Source organism: Mustela putorius, unplaced genomic scaffold (assembly GCF_011764305.1).
Source record: "Mustela putorius furo isolate JIRA1106 unplaced genomic scaffold, ASM1176430v1.1 tig00000487_pilon_pilon_pilon, whole genome shotgun sequence".
NCBI classification, from domain to species: Eukaryota; Metazoa; Chordata; class Mammalia; order Carnivora; family Mustelidae; genus Mustela; species Mustela putorius.
The window spans coordinates 2,650,676-2,669,148 of record NW_025421399.1 but is presented as its reverse complement, the minus strand read 5'-3'; the positions used below and the strand labels follow the sequence as shown (position 1 = coordinate 2,669,148).

Below are 18,473 nucleotides of genomic sequence, written 5' to 3'. Positions count from 1 at the left end.
GACCGCACAAAAGTTTTAAAGGCGAGGCAGGTGGCGGGCTTTCTGGTGCGGGGCTTGCATGGGAGACAGATTTGTCTCCCTGAGAAGCGCGATCAGAGACGCCAGCGCAGTATTTAAGCCCACCTGTCGCCCAGGGAGGCAGCCTGGTGCAGGGTAAAGTACCTGGAAGGTTCGAACTCCAGACACTAAAACTTCGAGCCTCAGTTTCATCTTCTGTAAAAACGAACCAAATAATAATATATTTCTAAAAGTTTGGGGGCATAGAAGTAATGTTGTGAGAGTAACCAACGGAAAAAATGTCAGACCCCTTCTTCCGTACTCAGTCCTCTCACTGTGCGAAGGAGGAACCCAAGGCCCAGAGTGGTGGTGTCACTTGCCCAAGGTCACGCGGTGGTGGGACTAAGTTGAGTCCGGCTGACCCCGGGCTTCCTGGCTTCCTGGCTCCCGGGCCAACCTTCTCCCTGCCCCAGCCTGGCTGGCCCGAGTCGCACCTCGTCTAATCCCAGCGCCCACGGGCGCACGGGACCCAGCGGTCTGCCGACTGGTTTTGGATGCGCCTCAGTGGATCACCTGTAAAATGGGGATAACGCTAATTCCTGTTTGGTAGGTCGCCATTATGTTGTAAAGCCTCAGCAAGGAGCCTGGCTGGTAACTATTTGTTATCGCTACTTGATATCCCCGTGGCCTTGGAAGAACTGATTCAACTGCCTTCTCGCAGATGAGGACGCTGAGGAAGAGGCGGAGAGCGCGTTACCCAAGCTGGCCCGGCAAGATAAGGGGAGCGCCGGGACTCCCGGGACAACGCTCGGCCAGGGCACTGGTGGGATGGAGTTTGTGAGAATACACAGTTAACTGCGGTGCTACCGCCGGTCACGCGCAAAGTGGAGACCCATGACCTTGCTTGGAGCGCTGGCCCGGCCGGGTACCCGCGGCGCAGCGGCAGCGCTGGGAGTGGGGCGCGGCGGGTCCGGGAGCTGCGGCTGGTGGGCGGGGCCGATGGAACTCCGGGCATGTAGCTGGTCGGCCGGTGGAGGGCGGAGCCTCGTGGCGCGGTCCTGGGGGCGGGGCGGGCTTGGGAGCCTTCAGCGACCGCCTTGGTGCGGGGCGAGCGCGCGCGGACCGCACACCGGCCGCGGAGCCGCCATGGGCCCGCTGGGCCCCGGGCGCCGTGCAGCGCGAGCACTGGCCTGGAGTCAGGTGGGCAGAGCAGGACCGGGGTTAAGGGCCTGGCAGGGAGCGGGGGCGGAGATGGGCCTCCGGAGGTCCCGGGGAACCTGACCCGGGGTTGGGCTGGGGTCCCGGACTCTCCAGACGTCAGGCAGATCTGGTCGTCCCATCCGGCGTCCGCTGCGCGCGGAGACGGGGTTGCTCCGAGGAGCAAGGGGAGATCCTGTCTTCGCACACCTTCTTCCCGCTCTCTTGGTCGAACCTCCGGCCTCTGTCTTGGGGAGAGAGAGCAGAGAGAGATTGCCCTTCCCATCCAGGCCTGAGGGACTGGCCCTTCCGGCCTCGGGAGGGCCGGGAACCCAGCCTTCAGTTCCGAGAGCGGACGGTCTTTTCGCGGCCATCAGATTTGTTTACACGTTTCCCCCATCGCTCTGCCCCACCTTCCACTCCAGGTGATGGGGCACAGAAGTGCCCGCCTCGGGAGTCGGGGGCTGAGGAGGGGGCTCAGGCGTTTGATCGATCTTTGGGTTCTCAGGGCCAGACGGGGCGCCTTCCCCAATGAGGGGGCACAGTAATTCCGTGTTACTCACAAGGGGGAATGACAGTGGACCGTTGTTGTTTCTTAAGTAATGAGTAACTACCCAAGTTTCCTTCCTGTCTGCTCCCAGAGTGACCTTGTTCAGGTCGTTTCACCTCTCTGAATCTGTTTCTCCACTGGCAAAGTAGAGCTGACTGAATTGCTTTAAAATGTAATTGTGGGGGTGCCTGGGTGGCTCAGTGGGTTAAAGCCTCTGCCTTCGGCTCAGATCATGGTCCCAGGGTCCTGGGATCGAGCCCCACATCGGGCTCTCTGCTCCGCAGGGAGCCTGCTTCTTCCTCTCTCTGCTTGCCTCTCTGCCTACTTGTGATCTCTGTCAAATAAATAAAAATTTTTTTAAATAAATAAATAAATAAAATGTAATTGTGAGGGTATCTGGGTGGCTAAGTCTGTTAAACTTCTGCCTTCCGCTCAGGTCATGATTCCAGGGTCCTGGGATCCTGCCCCGATTGGGCTCCCTGATCCTGGTTCTCACTTTCCTCCCCACTGGTGCTGTTCTTTCTCTCAAATAAATAAAGTCTTCAAAAATAAAAATAAAAGGTAATTGTGAGGATTGTCTGAGTTCATATTTAGTGTGTGAATTCAGGTAAAGGGCTGTGTCAGATCCCAAAGTGCCCCTGCCTCGTGTCTCCCCTTCCCACTGGTTTTTGTTTTGTGAGTGGCGGTTCCAATGGACTTGTTTGTTTTTCAGAATTGAAGCTACAAGATGGCTGACCAGGACCCTGGGGGCATTAGCCCCCTCCAACAAATGGTGGCCTCGGGCACTGGGGCTGTGGTCACCTCCCTTTTCAGTAAGATCTGGGGAGGTGGGAAGGGGACAGCTGGGGACTGGGACAGGCCAGAGATTGGAGGCGACTTGGTCCTGGGGTAGGGGTCAACGGTGGGGTCCTGAAAGGAGCCTTCAGACCTGCCCTTCTTCTCCAGTGACGCCCCTGGATGTGGTGAAAGTTCGCCTGCAGTCTCAGCGCCCCTCGATGGCCAGCGGTGAGTGCCTAGACTTGGAGCCCAGAAGGGGCCTGGGCAAAACCAAGATCTCCCAGAGATGGGGTCCCTGGGACAGGTCGGAGTGGGGGGGCCCTTCTGACTTAAGGGACTGTCTTGTGTTTTAGAGCTGATGCCTCCCTCCAGACTCTGGAGCCTCCCCTACGTGAAATGTGAGTTCCCCAAACCATAGGGAGCTTGTGAAAGTCCAGGGCATAGAGTGGCCCAGTCTCCCCAGGGGACCTGAGTGCCCACAGCCCTACCACACACTTCCAGGTCCTACCAGCGAGCCCTGTGTCCTGAACAAGAATGTTCACCTGGAGACCATGGCTTGTGCTGGCCTCCAAGGGATGGGACTCACCCCCCTCCCTGCGGGGTCCCAGGGCAGTGTCCTCCTAATACCCTCTTCCCTTCCCCAGTGCCCTCCTCTCTCCGATCCACAGGGAAGTGCCTCCTGTACTGCAACGGGGTCTTGGAGCCCCTCTACCTGTGCCCGAACGGTGCCCGCTGTGCCACCTGGTTTCAGGACCCCACCCACTTCACCGGCACCGTGGTGAGGAGGGGCTGGGCCCCCACCTTGATCTGAGTGCTCTGGAGGGATTCACTTCGGTCGGGTGGGAGACCCAAGGAGGAGTGGGTGGTGAAAAGCAAGTAGCAGTAGCCGGGGCAGCTTGGGAAGGGCTCTCCGGTGGAGGTGGTACCTCTCTGTGGTTTGAAGGGTGAGCGGGAGTCTGTTGGGAGCTAAATGGGTGATTGCACGTGTGCTGGCCTGAGGGGCTCTCGCCTCCCAGCAGGACCCAGGGCTGCGGGCGGAGGTGAGGGCATCAGGCTGGGGCCCAGTCCAGGTGGGCCCCATCACAGGGCTCATTCGCATTCCTCCTCCCTCCTTGTGGGCTGGTGTCTGTGTGGCCAGGACGCCTTTGTGAAGATCGTGAGACACGAGGGCACCAGGACCCTGTGGAGCGGCCTCCCAGCCACCTTGTGAGTCTCCCAGTCCCGTACATTGCTTTTCCCTGCTCTCCTCCTCTGATCCTTTACTCTCCTGTCATGGTGGCTGGGGTGGGGGCGCCTGGAAGGTTGGGAGCCTTTGGGAGTCTCAGCTAACGTCTGTTCACGCTCCCAGGGTTATGACTGTACCGGCCACTGCCATCTACTTCACCGCGTATGACCAACTCAAGACCTTCCTTTGTGGTCGAGCCCTGACTTCTGATCTCTACGCCCCCATGGTGGCTGGCGCACTAGCCCGCTGTGAGCACAGCCCCGGGGCCCTTGATCTCTCTCTGAACCCCAGCTCTGCCGGAGCCCGGTGCGGGCTTCCAGCTCTAGTGTCTGGCAGCTTAGGGGTGGAGGGATCTCTTGGGCCCCTAGATCCCGGGAGAGGCGGTGTCTATCGGGCCCTGTGAGCTGACCCCTCCGTACTGTTCCCCTGCAGTGGGCACTGTGACTGTGATCAGCCCCTTGGAGCTGGTGCGGACCAAGCTGCAGGCTCAGCACGTGTCCTACCGGGAGCTGGGATCCTGTGTCCGAGCTGCCATGGCCCAGGGCGGCTGGCGCTCACTGTGGCTAGGCTGGGGCCCCACTGCCCTTCGGGATGTGCCCTTTTCAGGTAGGAGTTGGATGCGGGGGGTGGGGTAAGGGAGCCTCTGGATGACATACAGGTGGTCTACAGTGTGGTGACTTTGAAGTTGCTTTTCTGGACCTTGAATATCTCATCTGTGAAATGGGTTCAGCGGGTGGGGTAGTCACCCAGGTTTCCAGGAGAAAATTCTCATGGAGGATCTGTCACAGAAACTGGTCCGCCACAGACAGTCCTCATTCTCCAGAGGAAGGGCTCGTTGCATTGTGCGGGGGTGAAAAATGGGAGGTTCGAGGCCACCCTGCTGCCCTTCCTGACTCTAATGAGTGTTTCCCAACATCCCCAAGCCCTGTACTGGTTCAACTATGAGTTGGTGAAGAGCTGGTTGAGTGGGCTCAGACCAAAAGACCAGCCATCTGTGGGCATCAGCTTCGTGGCTGGCGGCATCTCAGGGACGGTGAGTTGATTGGGCCCAGACAAGGCCAGTGCGTGTGGCCTTGGGAGGCCCGAGAGTTGTGGGAGGCGCTCCAGGGAGACGGGCTTGGGTAGCTCCCTCTTGAGAAGCAAGCTCACCCTGCCTAGTGAAGCCCTAGCTAAGGCTGGCAGAGCTCGGCTGGATACGAGGGAGGGGGTCCTGGGACCCGAGACCAGCCCTCTCCCCATCCCACCAGGTGGCGGCCATCCTGACTCTACCCTTTGACGTGGTGAAGACTCAGCGCCAGGTCGCGCTGGGAGCAGTGGAGGCTGTGAGAGGTGAAGGTTCTGGCTGGTGCGGGGCTGTGCGGGTGGGGACCCAGGCGGGGTCCTGACCTGGCTGTGCCTCATGTTTGCAGTGACGCCCCCACGCGCCGACTCCACGTGGCTGTTGCTGCGGAGGATCCGGGCTGAGTCAGGCACCAGGGGCCTATTTGCAGGTGAGTGTGTGTGTGTATGTGTCCAAGCTCAGGAAGGATTAGGGCCCCCTGGGGTCCTGACCTCTGACCCTAACCCCCACTCCCTTTGCAGGCTTTCTCCCAAGGATCATCAAGGCTGCTCCCTCCTGTGCCATCATGATCAGCACCTACGAGTTTGGCAAAGGCTTCTTCCAGAAGCTCAACAGAGAACAGCCTCTGGGCTCTTAGAAGGAGCCGGGGGACAAGGACCCCATCTCTTCTGTGGCTGGGGGGTGCCGAAGGAGACTGAGCCAAGTGCCTTGTCCTCAGCACTGAGGGGAGGGGCCTCATTTCCCATCCCCCTCAACTACGAGTCCTAGGGGTAGGGGCTTGCCCCACGAGGCCTGCCCACGCCCCTTCCCAAAAACAGCTTTATTCCTGCTGTTTCTCATTCCCAAGCCCCAAGGATAATCACTTTTCCACCACCACCACCCCTACCCCAAGTTCAAGACCAAATCTGCTATCTGTCCCCTCCCTTGCCACCGTTTCCCTGTGTGTTTGCTGTAGCGGGGGTCTGCTCCTGGGAGCCACCAAACCCTGGGCCTGGTGTAGTCTGCCCCCCCCCCCCCGTCCCTGTGAATTCCTTGAATCTAAAGACGATGAACCTCTCACTAGCGCCTGTGACTGCGGGGTGGGGAGGGGTCGGGAGGAGGAGGACTTGGTGAGTGGTTTGCACAGAGGAGGCCTGGAAGGGACCCAGAGGTTGGCTCTGACGACCCAGGGTATCCACAGAGAGGACACCCTGCCAACTTAGAGCTGGGTCAGAGTGAGGACCCAGAGTTGAGGGGGTGACGGGTAGTGTTAGAGCCACGGGGGAGGGTGGCAAGACCTCTCCCCACGGATACCCTCCAAGTGACAGCAGAGGGCGGATGCTTCACTGGGGGTGCAACTCTGGGCCAAAGCTGAATCCCTCAGGATGAGGAAAGTCTCAGAGAACAGGGCCCTTCCAGGGCTGGCTGCCTCTGTCCTGCCCTCGTGCTGTTCAATGTCTTCCCTGCTGGGGGCTAATCAAGTTACTAAGAGCGTCAGGTTGAATGGGGCACCGACACGTTGTGGTCTTTCCCTGGACAGGACAAAAGCACCCCAACTTCCTCAATCGTTCTGACCAGTTTGCTCCCGTGGGGCGCACACCCGTGGTGTCTGGTCTACCATCACCCCGGTTACGGACCCAGCAAGGGCTCTACTGAATTGCACCACCTTAGGACAGCTCCCGGTCCCAGCCCCCCACAGACAAAGTTGCCCTCAGTCTTCTGGTTTTTATTTGCTGGATCCCCTCAGAGCCCCTGCCCTGGGGCTGAGGACGGAGTGACTCTGGGGCATACACAGGGTCAGACTGGAGAGGCAGGGGGGTGGGGTGCTGAGGTTGGGCCATCAGCTCCTGAGGAGGGTGGTGGGGGTGAGCGAAGAAGAGTCCGGTAGGAAGCCAGCCAGGTGCCAGGGTCCCCAGAAGAATGGTACGAGGTTTCCCCGGGCACCCCGTAGCCTGTGGTGCCCCTGTGTCCTGGCCCAGGCAGCTTCCCTTTGCAGCTCCTGCTCCCTTGGGCAGAAAGTTAAAACGGGCAAGAAGCAAAGGGTGCCTTTGGCAAGAGACCCATGGCTGGGTGGCCAAAGTTCTCTGGAAGAGTGGCCTGGATTGGGGGGACTCTGTGCCTGTACCCCTGGCAGGGGGGGCCAGCACTGCCCACGCCGCTCCTCAGCTGGGGCTCAGTGCCGGGCTGCCCTCTGGACTGTCGCTCACCAGGCACTCGTTGGATTTGAAGCTCGCCAGGGACTTGCAGCTGGGGATGGAGGCCAGGGAGCCGCAGAGGCCCAGCATGGAGGGCGTGGGGTCCTTCCCTGAGGAGAGAGGGCGGGTGAGGCTGAGCCAACCGGTCTGCCTGTGTGTGAGCTGGGGAAGGGGGGAGCAAGCGAAGGTGAGGGAAGGGTAGCCCTCAGGTCAGCACCCCCCCAACTCCCCCTGGAGATTTTCCTCATTTCTGGAGTATTTGGTATTTTCAAGTAAACCAGGGTAAACAGCTGGCCATGCCATGCCCAGTGCCGGGACACTGTATTGTAATCGTCAGTTTATGTCTCTGTCTCCCCCTGAGGTTCATCCTCTCTGTCTGTTTATTAAACACACGGTGAGCACTTGTTCCGTTCCAAGCACTGGGGATACAGAGAACGGACGAGACACGGTCCCTGCCCTCACGGAGCTCACAGTCTGGTGGGGGAGACAGACACACAGACAATCACAAACACAGTGTGGTGGGGTTCCACGTCCACAGCCTGCCTTGTCTCAAAGAAGATCTAAAGTCATCCAGAACAGTGTGGTGTTGGGAAAGAAAAGGCAGGAGTCCAGGCCCCAGGAAAACTAGGGTAGGGAACCAAGGTGAAGCCAGGGGAGGGCAACACAAAATGCATGCGTTGAAGTCCCGGACATTCGCTTGAAGGGAGCCACTAATTTGGCTCTGAGCTTCCTGGCAGCCAAAGAAAAGGGGGAAACAAGGGTCAGGCAAGCGGTTCACAGAGCACATGAGATAAGAGCAAATTAGTTAGGCAAATAATTCCCCAGGAACCTGTGAGCCACGGAGCCCCCAACAATGCTACACTGGGGATTAACCAGCAGCCCCGTGTTACTGATGAGCAGGGTTTGGCAAGGTGAAGTGCCGGACCAGAGACCGAGCTTGAACAACTGGAAGAGGTGCTGCCTGGGCTTTGCAGCAGGGTCTGTCCAACACCCCAAAGCAAGCTCTTAAATGCGATGCTAAGCTCCCCTGGAAGGGCTCAGTGAAGGAGGGACTCGGCCAGGGTCACCGCAGGCCCCATGGCCTGGCCTCAGCTCTTCTTGAAATGATTTTGGGTGCTGGATTGGGGGGCTCACCGATGGGGCCCCAGGGCTCCTCGTCCCGTTTGCCCTCTCCCAGGCGCTGGGAGTCCGAGCTCAGGCTGGCTTCAGCTGACAGTGGCTCCGTGCTCATGAAACTGTGTCTGGAGCAGAGCAGAGGGCTGATGTGCAGGCAGAGGCCTGCAGCCCGTCCCCAGCCCCCCTACCAGCCCCACTTCCCCAGTAAGGACCTGCACCGAGGCCCAAGCTGAGCCCCGCTGAGGCTTACCTCCGGTACAGCTTGGGGTTGTTGGTGCCCTCTGCCCCACTGAGCGTTCCCAGGGATGGCCATTGGTTGACCAGGGGCGTGGTGAGGTCTTTGGAACCCTGGGCCAGGGGAACGTGGTCACCGGGGATCAGACCTGTCCTGGGATGGGGAGGAGGGGTCAGGCCTGACTAGGAGAGGGCACAGAAGTGGGGAAAGAGGGGCTGAAGGGGTGCTGAAGAGGGAAAGCCATCATGCCCACAGTTTCTGAGCAACAAATGAGGTCTGAGTAACGTTCTGCAGCCATGCTAGCTGATGGAGGAAGTGGGGAGCCGGTTTTGGGGGGGTCGGGTCGCTGGATCTTATTTTGAGGGCAATTTAGTTCACCGGGGAGGGGGTCTTGGGGTGGAGGTGAAGGTTTGATCAAATCAGTGGTTTGATGCTGGCGGTGGGTGGCGCTGGCTGCTGTTATCAAGAAAGCGGGGGCGATGTGGTCGGGGTGGCGGGGACGCGGCGAGGGTGGGGAGCGGGCGGGGAGGACAGGGGTTGGGCGGCGGCGGCGCTCACAGCTGCTCCTGCAGCTCCAGGATCACGCCTTCCAGCTCCCGCTTCTCGCGCTGGTTCTGCGCCGCCGCCTCCTCCAGCTGCAGCTGCAGCCGCCGGTTCTCCGCCTCCAGGTCCTTCAGTTGCGACTCGCGCAGGCGCACCAGCTCCTCCAGGTAACCCTGCGGGACGCGGGTTCAGCGCCGGCGGCGGGACGCGGGTGTCCCCGCGGACGCCGCCCGCCCCCGCTCCCCCGGCGCGCGGCACGCACCTTCTGCGCGTAGACGATGCGGAACTTCTGTTCCATCTTGTGCCATTTGCTGTACCAGCTGTCCTCGTCGGTGACGAGCGGCAGGTACGGGTGCTCGGGCGAGTTGTCCTCGCTCGTACTGCTCTCGGCGCTGTGCCGCTCCTCCTCGTCCGTCAGGTAGTCGTAGCTTGGGGGGAAGGCGCAGTGGGCACGGCCCGCCCTGCCTGCCGCTGCCCGCCCTCCCCCAGCCCCGCACCCACGCACGGCTCACCTCTGGGTGAACTTTAGGTAGGGTGTGTAATCGATCACCACGGGGGTCTTCCCGTCCAGCACTTCGCCCTTGAGACAGAAGCTGGGGGCGGGAGAACCACAGGGTGGGGGGCGGGCTTGACGGGATGGGAGTGTGGACATCCTCGGTTCAACTCCATCCGTCCCCGCCCCCGAGACCCCACCTGAAGTCTATGGCGCTCAGTCCGATCAGCATCCCGGTGAGGACGGTGGCTTCCTCCCGCAGCATGATGGCTCCAGAGTCATAGAAACGTCTGCGGGGGTAGAGGGTTGGGAGTTGGGGGGAGGCTGGGTATCGAGGGACTGACGGTGCCGCAGCCTCATCCGCCCAGGGAGGCCCCAGCCCTCAGGACTTCTCCTCTTGGCTCACTACAAACCTTTCCTAGAGGAAGGAGGTATGTCTCTCCTGCTCACCCTTCAGTGTGGATCTTGGCTCTCCCTCAGAGTGGCGCCCACTGTGTCTCCTGTGTACTAGAACGTGTGTTCCCCGAGAATACTCTCCTTGATCCTCTGAACTACCCCTTTCCCACCAATTATGGGACCATTCAGATCCATACAGTCAGGAAACAAGTTCTCATCGTTAGTGCTTGACATACAGAAGGTGCTCAAAAACGTGTTGATGTGAACTCTGAAATATGAGGTCAGACTAGAGATAGAACGGAATAAAGCCATCAGGTTGTATGTGACCACTGGGTTGCGGGGCAGGGTGGGGCGTGGAGACACATACTGCCGACTGTACTCTGTTGCAAACACCCATCCTGCCTGTGACCCCTGCCCCTGAGACCCAATCTCTCTGCAAACCCACAGTGCAGGGACTCAGGCTCTGCACACCAGGACTTTAGTCCACGGGTGGCAAGTACAGACTGCTGCCACTGTTTGGGAAGTAGGCAGGGCTCTGTGTCACAGGTCATGGAACGAGTCCAACAGATAAAATGATGCATAGTTGAGGCTTGTTCAGAGGCATGCTGAGGTTAGAGCTGTGCATGAGATCAGTACTGTGGAGTGTTAGAGAAGAATGAATGTGACTTGGAAGAAATGGTGGTGATGCTAAAGGCTGTCTGGGACTGTAAGCTCCTCAGCCAGAGGATAGTCTGGGAGAGGGAGCCTAGCAGGGCATGCTGGGAGTTGTAGTTCAGGGACTGAAGTTTGCTCCAGAAACTTAAGGATCAAGTATGGTTAGGCCGTGAGCTCGCACACTGGGACTTGTGGTCTGAGCTGATGGAGAGGGTCTGACCTGGTGGTCCGGGTGTCCCGCAGAGCTGTGGTGATATATTCTGACATTCGTTTCTCCATCAGTGCTACCCGGATCCACGCCCGGCCCTGGAAAGCACATTCAACTTTACTTGTTGCCCTGAAGGGACTCAGGAGTGCACCATTGGGTCTAGACCTCCTGTGGCTCTTCCACCCAGTGACTGTAGGCAGAGTTGAGGAACAAGGAGCAGGCAAATCCCACCTGTATCCCCTGCAAGCAACAGCTGGCCTGGCCCTGCCCATCAAGGCCCCTCACCTTGGCTCGGGCTGTGCTGATGTTCTCCATGTTCTCGATGCTGCTTACACAATTGTTGGGCACTTTGCTGCAGGCCAGCCGGATATAGTCCCAGAAGCCCCGCTGCCCGTCTGAGCTGAACCAGCTCACTGGACCTGCTGGGGCACAGGCTGAGCCAGGGCAGGGAGGGGGCTCAGCAAAACCAGGGAGTTTGTAGAGGGTCCGTGTAATGGGGCGTACACATGCTAAGTATTAACAGCCCCACCTGCACAGAGCTCCTATCCCAAACACATGCGCCCACATACCTGTACACAGAAGGCACGCTAGCATGTACCAGCACGCCCACTGATGGGGCTTGTGTGCACCCACCTATGTGGCCAGAAGACCCCCTCCCCTCTTCCCAGCTGTGTGCATGGCCCAGCCAGAACTGGGGCCAGGATCAATGATGGGAAAACCACAGGAAAGATCAGAGCGGGTGGCTGGAAGCTAAAGCCTAGGAGGGCTGGACAACGGGAGACAGGGAGCTGGGCCCACCTTTGAAGCGGTGGCTGAGGATCTGCTCTAAGATGGCTGCAAAATTCACAAACTCCTCGGATGAGTCATCGATGGGCTCCGCTGTGTATTTCTCCAGCAGCGTTTTCACAGAGAACCTGGCAGGAGGTCGGGAAAGGGGACAGCGGCGTGTCCAGTGAGAAGACAGACTAATGGACTTTTAGAGGAGGGGTGTTGGGCGAAGAGAGGGAGAGAAGGGCAGAGGAGAGGTCATGAAGAGGGAGGTCACGTGGGGAGGCAAGGGAACGGAGGCGAGAGGCAGGGGAGGCACACAGTGACCACAGAGGTGCTATGACATGGGAGTGATAGAGTGGCAGGCGGGAGACTGATGGACAAACAGGTGACAGGAGAGCTGACAGCCAGAGAAAGGAAGCTTCAGGAGTAAGGTCCAAGAGAGGAAAGAATAGTAGGTAGGCCGAGGAGGCCCTTGGAGTCAGGGGACTGTCCCAGAGCCCCTTCTTTCCTGCCCTTGCTTTGGGGTTGCGTTTTTGATGGGTGTGTGTTGGGGGTCAGCTAGGCGTTCGAAAGTGGGCTTGTACCCCTGCCCGGAGCTATCTTCTGCTATTGCTGGAACAAATTTCCGTCCCTCCCTGGGCAGGGGGGGGGGTCAGTTGGGCCAGGGCATGTGAGTTGAAGCTGAGCACATGGAGCGTGGGCCTGCAGGGGTGGCCAGGTGGGCTCTTAGCGCACGGATGCCCCCCTTCCCCCTTCTCCTTCCCAGCTTGGTCGCCCACACACCAGCTGCCCAGAACCAGGCAGTGCAGAGCTGGGCTGGGGCGGGGTGTGTGTGTGTGTGCATGTGTGTGTGCAGGGTATGGGTCTGACACACACACTGGGTGGGAGGGGGCATTGGCAGCAAATCTCTGGGAGGGGTTTTAGGGGCCCAGACACCTGGCTTCTCAGAGAGGAGGGGAACAAAGGAAGGCGATGGAGACCAGCACCCCTTATCCCTCTCTGCAGTCCTGCTTGGAGCCTCAGCTACCTCTGCAGCCCCTCCCTCTGCGATCTCCACCTGCCACCGCTGCAGTGGGTGGGGCTGGAAAGAGGAGGAGGCTCCCAACCTCCCATTATTGCCCTATTGTGGGCGGCAGAGCTGAAGTGGGGTACCCAGGGATACGGGGGCTGCTTGGCACTGCCCTTTCCCCCGGAAGCTTATCAAGCCCTGTGACGTGCCAAGCACAGCATGTACTCCTCACCCAGCCTTACAACAGCTCTGGGGTAGGTCCTCTTAGCATCCTCCCCATGTTACAGATAAGGTGACTGAGGGTTCAAGAGGTTGACTGATCTGTTCAGAGTCACAGGGCTTGTGAGGAGTCAAGTATGGATGTCTGACCCCAAAGCCCTTGCTCCTTCTGCTACATCCTGGGGCCTCCTGCTGGCTGTCACAATCACCGAGGTCGGGGAGAAGCCCCTGCCTCCTCTGCCTTCCACTCTGCAGGCTCCGGGCCCTTAGCACTGGCCTCTAAGGCTCTCAGGCCAATGGCAGACTGGAGGCAGTCGACCTCCCTCCCTTCTCTTTGGGCTTAGAGCTGGTCCGGGGCCTGAAATCAGAGCCAGATCAAGTGTGGGGTTGTAGTAGGGGGGAGGCAGACTGCTGGGCTCAGATCCTGTTCCCTTGTGATACCCTTGCGGCCTTGGACAAGTCATTTAACCTCTCCGAGACCCAAACGGGAATAATAGTACCTGCCCCAGACTCCAGGAAGGACTGGGAGAAGGAGCCTGTGTATAGCCCATTGGGCAGGGGTGTCGAGGAGCAGGGCCATTCATGGGAAGGTTGGCCCAGCCAGAAGGAGGCTGTGTTTGGGACATTAGCTGGGCCTCATTGTGTAGCACACACCACCCCCCTATCATGGTATTTTCTGGTCATCTGGGTCAGCCCTCAGTGGGGGCCTGGGGCTGGTTTCAGCACGGCGGCCATCTGCCATCCCTCATCAGGGGTGCTGTAGAACTGGCCATCGCCCCCGGGAGCCCCATGGTGTGTTCCCTGTTCGGAGGTGCAGCGGCTGCTGCAGGTTACAATGGAGACAGGGAGGCCAGGGCCCAGGGGAGCCCTTGGCCTGCTAAAGGGAACTGTTCTGGGAGCTGGAGGCGAACCACATGATGGCGATGAGGTGGCAGAGGCCCAAGGGGTTTCTGAGCCTTTACCATGCCCCCAATCACCTCCTAAACTATCCCTCCCATGGAAGCTCTAAGCCCACTTCCAATCCACCAGAACCTCTGGTGCTCTGGGGTATGCCAAAGGGAGATCCCCACTTCCCCAACACTGGGGAAGGCAGGCAAGAGAAAGAAGTATCTTCTTCTCAGGGACAGAAAGGACATCATCAGGGCCGGGCTATTTCCATATGCCAGGCACTGGGCTAGGCTCCTACCGGAATTATGCCGTTACTATTCCAGCATGGCTGTTACTTCTACTGTGGGGAAGATGAGACACCCAAGGCCCAGAGTGGTTAGGAAACTTCCCCATGGTTGCACAGCTAATAATGGAAGAAGTAAGAGCTTGACCTTAGGATCCTCTGGCCCCAAAGGCAGAAAGCTTTGTTTTATGCCACACTGGCAGGATTTGAGGGGTGAGGATGGAAGCGTTGGCCTGTACTCTGGTCTGGGTGGGCCATTGCTGCACTCATTCCTTCTATTCGTTCCAGGCATTTTTATAGAGGTCTGATGTGCATAGCACCGTTCTAGGGACTAGGATATAATGGTGTGAGACAGAGGCAGGATGGCTGGGCGTGTGCTCAGAAACCTGGGAAGGAGCTATGGGAGGCAGGAGCCAGGGCATCAGGTGAGTGCTGATTCCTGGGGGAAGCAGCAGGGCCCAGGCCTGTGTGTAGGCAGGTGGGGTGGCAAAGCAGCTGAGCCCTGCACTTGGAGCACCCTGCCCTCAGAGGTGGCATGTCAGGGGGTGGAAGGCAGCTGGTGGGGGGATGGGGGTGGGGGGAGTGGTCCTAGAGGGAGAGAGGAGGGCAGGTGAAGCTGAGGGACAGGGGCTGAGCAGCTGGCCACTGGTGGCTAAGGGCAGGGCAGTGAGGGTGAGTCACTGCAGGGCTGAGATGTGAAGGATCACTTCCTGGGCCCCCCAAAAAGCAGATGAATCTTTCCCAACACTGCGACAGCTCCACCCTCAGGGACCAATGGCCCTGCCCTCCCAGTCTCCTCCCTTGAACCCGGGAGACCCAGGCTTCTGCAGTCAGACCCTCAGTCCTTCCCATGGCAGGCCCAATGCCCCTCACTCCTCACTGGGTGGATTCGGGGGCTTTGCCCACATCCCCAGTTGACCCTGCCACAGGCTGCAGTTGCCCAGAGATGGAGGAGGGCACCGATCTCTGCTCCTGGATTGGAGCATGGGAAAATCTCTCAGGAAGCCCCACCCCAGAGAGGCCAGTCTGACACGGATGGGAGTCAGGGTACGCTTGGAGGGCGAGGGCGCTCACGCTGCTACTCCTCGGTGCTTCCCTGCCCACCCGGCCCCCGCCCCCAACTAGGGAACCAGCCATCCCACCCCTCCCCCTCACACACAATGTCACTTCCTGGTTTTCACAGGAAGCTGCAGTGCCAATTAAACACCCCTCACCCCCAGGCCCCGGGCTGGGCATAGGCCTTGACTTGGCCTAGAAGGGTAGGGACCAGACCTCCAAAGCCCCTCCCGGTCTGGGCCTGAGGGACAGTGGACGCGCTTATCTTAACTCTGTGCTTCCTCCCTTTTATCCGCGGCTGCCGTGCGTCCTCCCGCCGGCAGGCTCAGTCCGTATCTCCGCAGCCCGCCCCGACGCCTCTCCCTGACCACCCCCCGCCAGCGGCGCCCACCTGCACACGGTGATCAGGTTCCTACGTTCCACGGCCACATTGCGGGAAGACGCTTTCTTGGAGGACAGCCCCAGAGCCATGGTGGTCTGGACAAAGCTCGCTTCCATCCAGATGTGCGGCCACTGCTGCCGCCACCAGCTGCCCCCCCCACCCCGCCTGGCGCCCCGGCCCCCTCCCCCGTCGGATCACAGCTGGGCCCTCTGCCCGCCGGGGCCCCTCGATCCCTGCACGGCCATCCCCCTGCCGCTGCTCCCGCTGCCCGGCCCCCTGGCACCCTCCCCCGGCGGCGATTCCAGAGCAAAACAAGGCCGGGGAGGGAGCTCTCCGAGGTGCTGAGCCGGGGCCCGTCACCCCCTCCCTTAACTGCCCGCCCCCCTCGGCCGGTGACGTCAGGGCCCTCGGGCCCCGCCCCTGGCAGGCCGGGCACCAATCCGCAGAGGATGCAGAATTTGGGGGTGGGGGCTGGGGCCCGAGGGAGGGCGAGGGGGTCCCCGGAAGAGGCAGCGATTGGAAGAAGAAAGAGGGGGCATCTGGCCTGTTCTCCACTCCCACACTTAGGGCGGGGGACCCCTCGCCTCGCGTCTCTGAGTTCCGACGACGAAACTCTTGTTTCTGACCTGTGATCCGTGGTGTCTCAGTTTTCGTCCTGCGGCCGGAGAAAGGAGGTCCTCACCTTCATCCCAGCCCTGCCTCTCCAACTGTTCTGTGTGTGTATCTCAGCGAGGCCGGGGCCAGGTCTACGTCCAGAGAGCGCAGGTGGCCCCTGTGCGCTAACCTAGGAGGCCAAGGGGTAGTCGGAGAGACTGCATATCTGGTGTTTGACTTGTCAGCACCAACGGATGGATTCAACTGCTCCTGGGATGGGGGATGGGAATCCAGAACAAGCTGTAGGAGCCCAGGGCCTGGAACCACTCAGGACAGGGAGACCAGACTGGCAGCTACGGGCCTGGGTTCTGTGGCGGTTCCCAGCAGTAGGACTCATACCCATAGTGGTGCCAAGGCATTGCTTTCTCTCAGAGTCCTACCCCCTCACATCACCCCAGGGCAGCTGGCTTGAGGTTTAACCCCATGGCTGCCAGCATTGCTGCATTGAATCTCTGCAAGGCTAGGAGGGCCCCCACAGCTGATTGCATCTTTTAGGGGGAGGTGAAGGAGATGGATGCATGGTCTGGCTTTCTTGTCCCCCGGTTGCTCTCTCTTCCCTGGTCTCACCTGCTCCATTCCTCTACTCAACCTGTTCTCTTTCATACACTGAAATCCCCAGCTCCTACAGAAATCTTTCTGTGTTGTTTAAGAGGGGGTCCACCCAGTTTCCCCACCTGGCTTTAGAAATGTCCATCCTAGGGCTCAGCTGATACCTAATCACCAACTCTACCCATATGCTAGATTTACTCCTCTTTCCTAGCGTATTGTCTTATGTCTCCACATTGATTCAGATGTGCACCAACATCTGAATATGATCAGCAGGCAGGGAACCTCTGTTGGCACGATCAGAGGAAGAAGAGATGAAAGGACTGTACAAGTTCACAACCGTGGTCTGACTCCCTGGGGGTAGGGCATAAAGTCCTGGCTTCTGGCACAAATCTCATGCCCACTCAACCTCAGCCTCAATTTTTGGCTTCTGGGACCTTAGACTTGGTCTTTTCCCTTCCCCTTTGCCTTTCCCTTCTTACTTCACTTCTAGAAGCCCCTCTTACCATCTTCCTGCCTCCAGATACAGAGCCAATGCCAATCATGATGGCCTTTTGTTTTTTAATTGCAGGATATGTTATATGCACGTAAGAGCACATAAAATACATAGGTTCAGTTTAAAGATTTAAAAATTTAAAGTTTAAATTTACATAACAAACATCTGTGTCATCATCTTAAAGATCAAGAAATAGAAAGTTGTCAAGAACTCAGGATTTCCCATGTACTTCTCCCAGATCTTGTCTTCATCCGCACGCCCAAGAGATAACCATGACCCTTACCTTTGTGATAATCCTTTCCTTGCTTTTCTTAATAGTGTTATCACCTATGTGTCCATCAATAAAAATATAGTTTAATGTTTCTTTATTAAAAGAAATTGCTCTCTTTTTATTCTTTCTATTCTTTCCATATTATTTTTTCCTTGTATACTATTCCAATGCATGTCAATACTACAGTTTATCTAGTCTACCATTGAGGGTAACTTTGTATATCAGCTGGAGCCTAGTAAGAAAAATAGAAACTGTACTGTGTATTTCAGATAGAGGAGATTTAATACAGGGAATCGGTTATACAGGAGTTAGAAGGCTAAAAGCAAAAAGAGAAAGAGAACACCGAGACACCATAGAACTAGTAACTAGATGAAGCAACAAGGGCTGAGGGAACAAAAGAGAAGAGGTGGGATTATTGCAGGACTCTACTCAGGCAGTGTCATCAGTGGTCTGCTGCTTAGTCCTCAAAGGAGCCATCTACAAAGATGATTCTTGGCATGCAGGAAGAAGCCAAAGACTGGAGCCTACTTCCAACAAGAGAGCAACTTTGAGGGGCGACTGGGTGGCTCAGTGGGTTAAAATCTCTGCCTTCAGCTCAGGTCATGATCCCAGGGTCCTGGGATCGAGCCCCGCATCGGGCTCTCTGCTCAGCGGGGAGCCTGCTTCCCTTCCTCTCTCTCTGCCTGCCTCTCTGCCTACTTGTGATCTCTGTCAAATAAATAAATAAAATCTTTAAAAAAAAAAAAGAGAGAGAGAGAGCAACTTTGAACAAAACCAGAAAAATGGGGAGATAGTTTCTTCTGCCTTCTTCCTACGTTCCATCTCTCTCTAGTGTCTCCTATTAAAAAAAGATTATTTGAGAGAGACAGAGAGCAACCAGAGGGAGAAGGAGACTGGCAGACTCCCCGCTGAGCAGGGAGCTTGATGGGGGAGCTTGATCCCAGGACCCTGAGATCATAACCTGAGCCAAAGGCAGATGCTTAACCCACTGAGCCACCCAGGTGCTCCTCTCAAATAAATCTTAAAAGGAAAAGAAAATACCAGTAGCTTCTACAATCCTTATTTCCGTAACTTGTCATAAGTTGATCTTTATAACTCTTCTCTTCCCTCATTACTCATTTCATTTTCACTTTGCCCTTAGCCAAAACCTCAGTTTGTTGTTACTGTTTTTAACCAGGTCAAGTGACCAAACCTTCCTTCTTCATGAATCTAATTCCTCAGAATTGAGTTCCTATGTTTGTTTGTTTTTTTTTTCTTTAACTTTCGGTATTGG

The 18,473-nt window shown here is 57.9% G+C and overlaps 2 protein-coding genes across 7 annotated transcripts; one reads left to right on the top strand and one right to left on the bottom strand.

Moving 5' to 3' along the window:
* Window positions 1-1,042: 1,042 nt before the first annotated feature.
* Window positions 1,043-5,865, top strand: SLC25A39 (solute carrier family 25 member 39). 2 transcript variants are annotated; one of them, XM_004772537.3, is made up of 12 exons: window positions 1,043-1,197; window positions 2,457-2,556; window positions 2,690-2,749; window positions 2,875-2,919; window positions 3,190-3,299; window positions 3,660-3,727; window positions 3,870-3,994; window positions 4,179-4,352; window positions 4,670-4,779; window positions 4,994-5,075; window positions 5,156-5,236; window positions 5,328-5,865. In XM_004772537.3, the coding sequence occupies exons 2-12, from the start codon at window positions 2,472-2,474 to the stop codon at window positions 5,441-5,443; spliced, it is 1,056 nt and encodes a 351-aa protein (XP_004772594.1). In that variant the 5' UTR covers window positions 1,043-1,197; window positions 2,457-2,471; the 3' UTR covers window positions 5,444-5,865. The 2 variants fall into 2 exon arrangements, with proteins under 2 accessions (XP_004772594.1, XP_004772593.1); XM_004772536.3 differs by having other exon boundaries at window positions 3,166-3,299.
* A 631-nt stretch (window positions 5,866-6,496) lies between these two features.
* On the bottom strand, window positions 6,497-15,607 carry RUNDC3A (RUN domain containing 3A). 5 transcript variants are annotated; one of them, XM_004772540.3, is made up of 11 exons: window positions 15,243-15,607; window positions 11,424-11,539; window positions 10,911-11,059; window positions 10,638-10,723; window positions 9,568-9,657; window positions 9,387-9,467; window positions 9,137-9,302; window positions 8,890-9,047; window positions 8,347-8,484; window positions 8,115-8,221; window positions 6,497-7,090 (listed from the first exon to the last, which is right to left on the bottom strand). In XM_004772540.3, the coding sequence occupies exons 1-11, from the start codon at window positions 15,347-15,349 to the stop codon at window positions 6,948-6,950; spliced, it is 1,341 nt and encodes a 446-aa protein (XP_004772597.1). In that variant the 5' UTR covers window positions 15,350-15,607; the 3' UTR covers window positions 6,497-6,947. The 5 variants fall into 5 exon arrangements, with proteins under 5 accessions (XP_004772597.1, XP_044936715.1, XP_004772596.1 ...); XM_045080780.1 differs by having other exon boundaries at window positions 10,911-11,047; window positions 15,243-15,543; XM_004772539.3 differs by having other exon boundaries at window positions 10,911-11,044; window positions 15,243-15,543.
* Window positions 15,608-18,473: the final 2,866 nt, after the last annotated feature.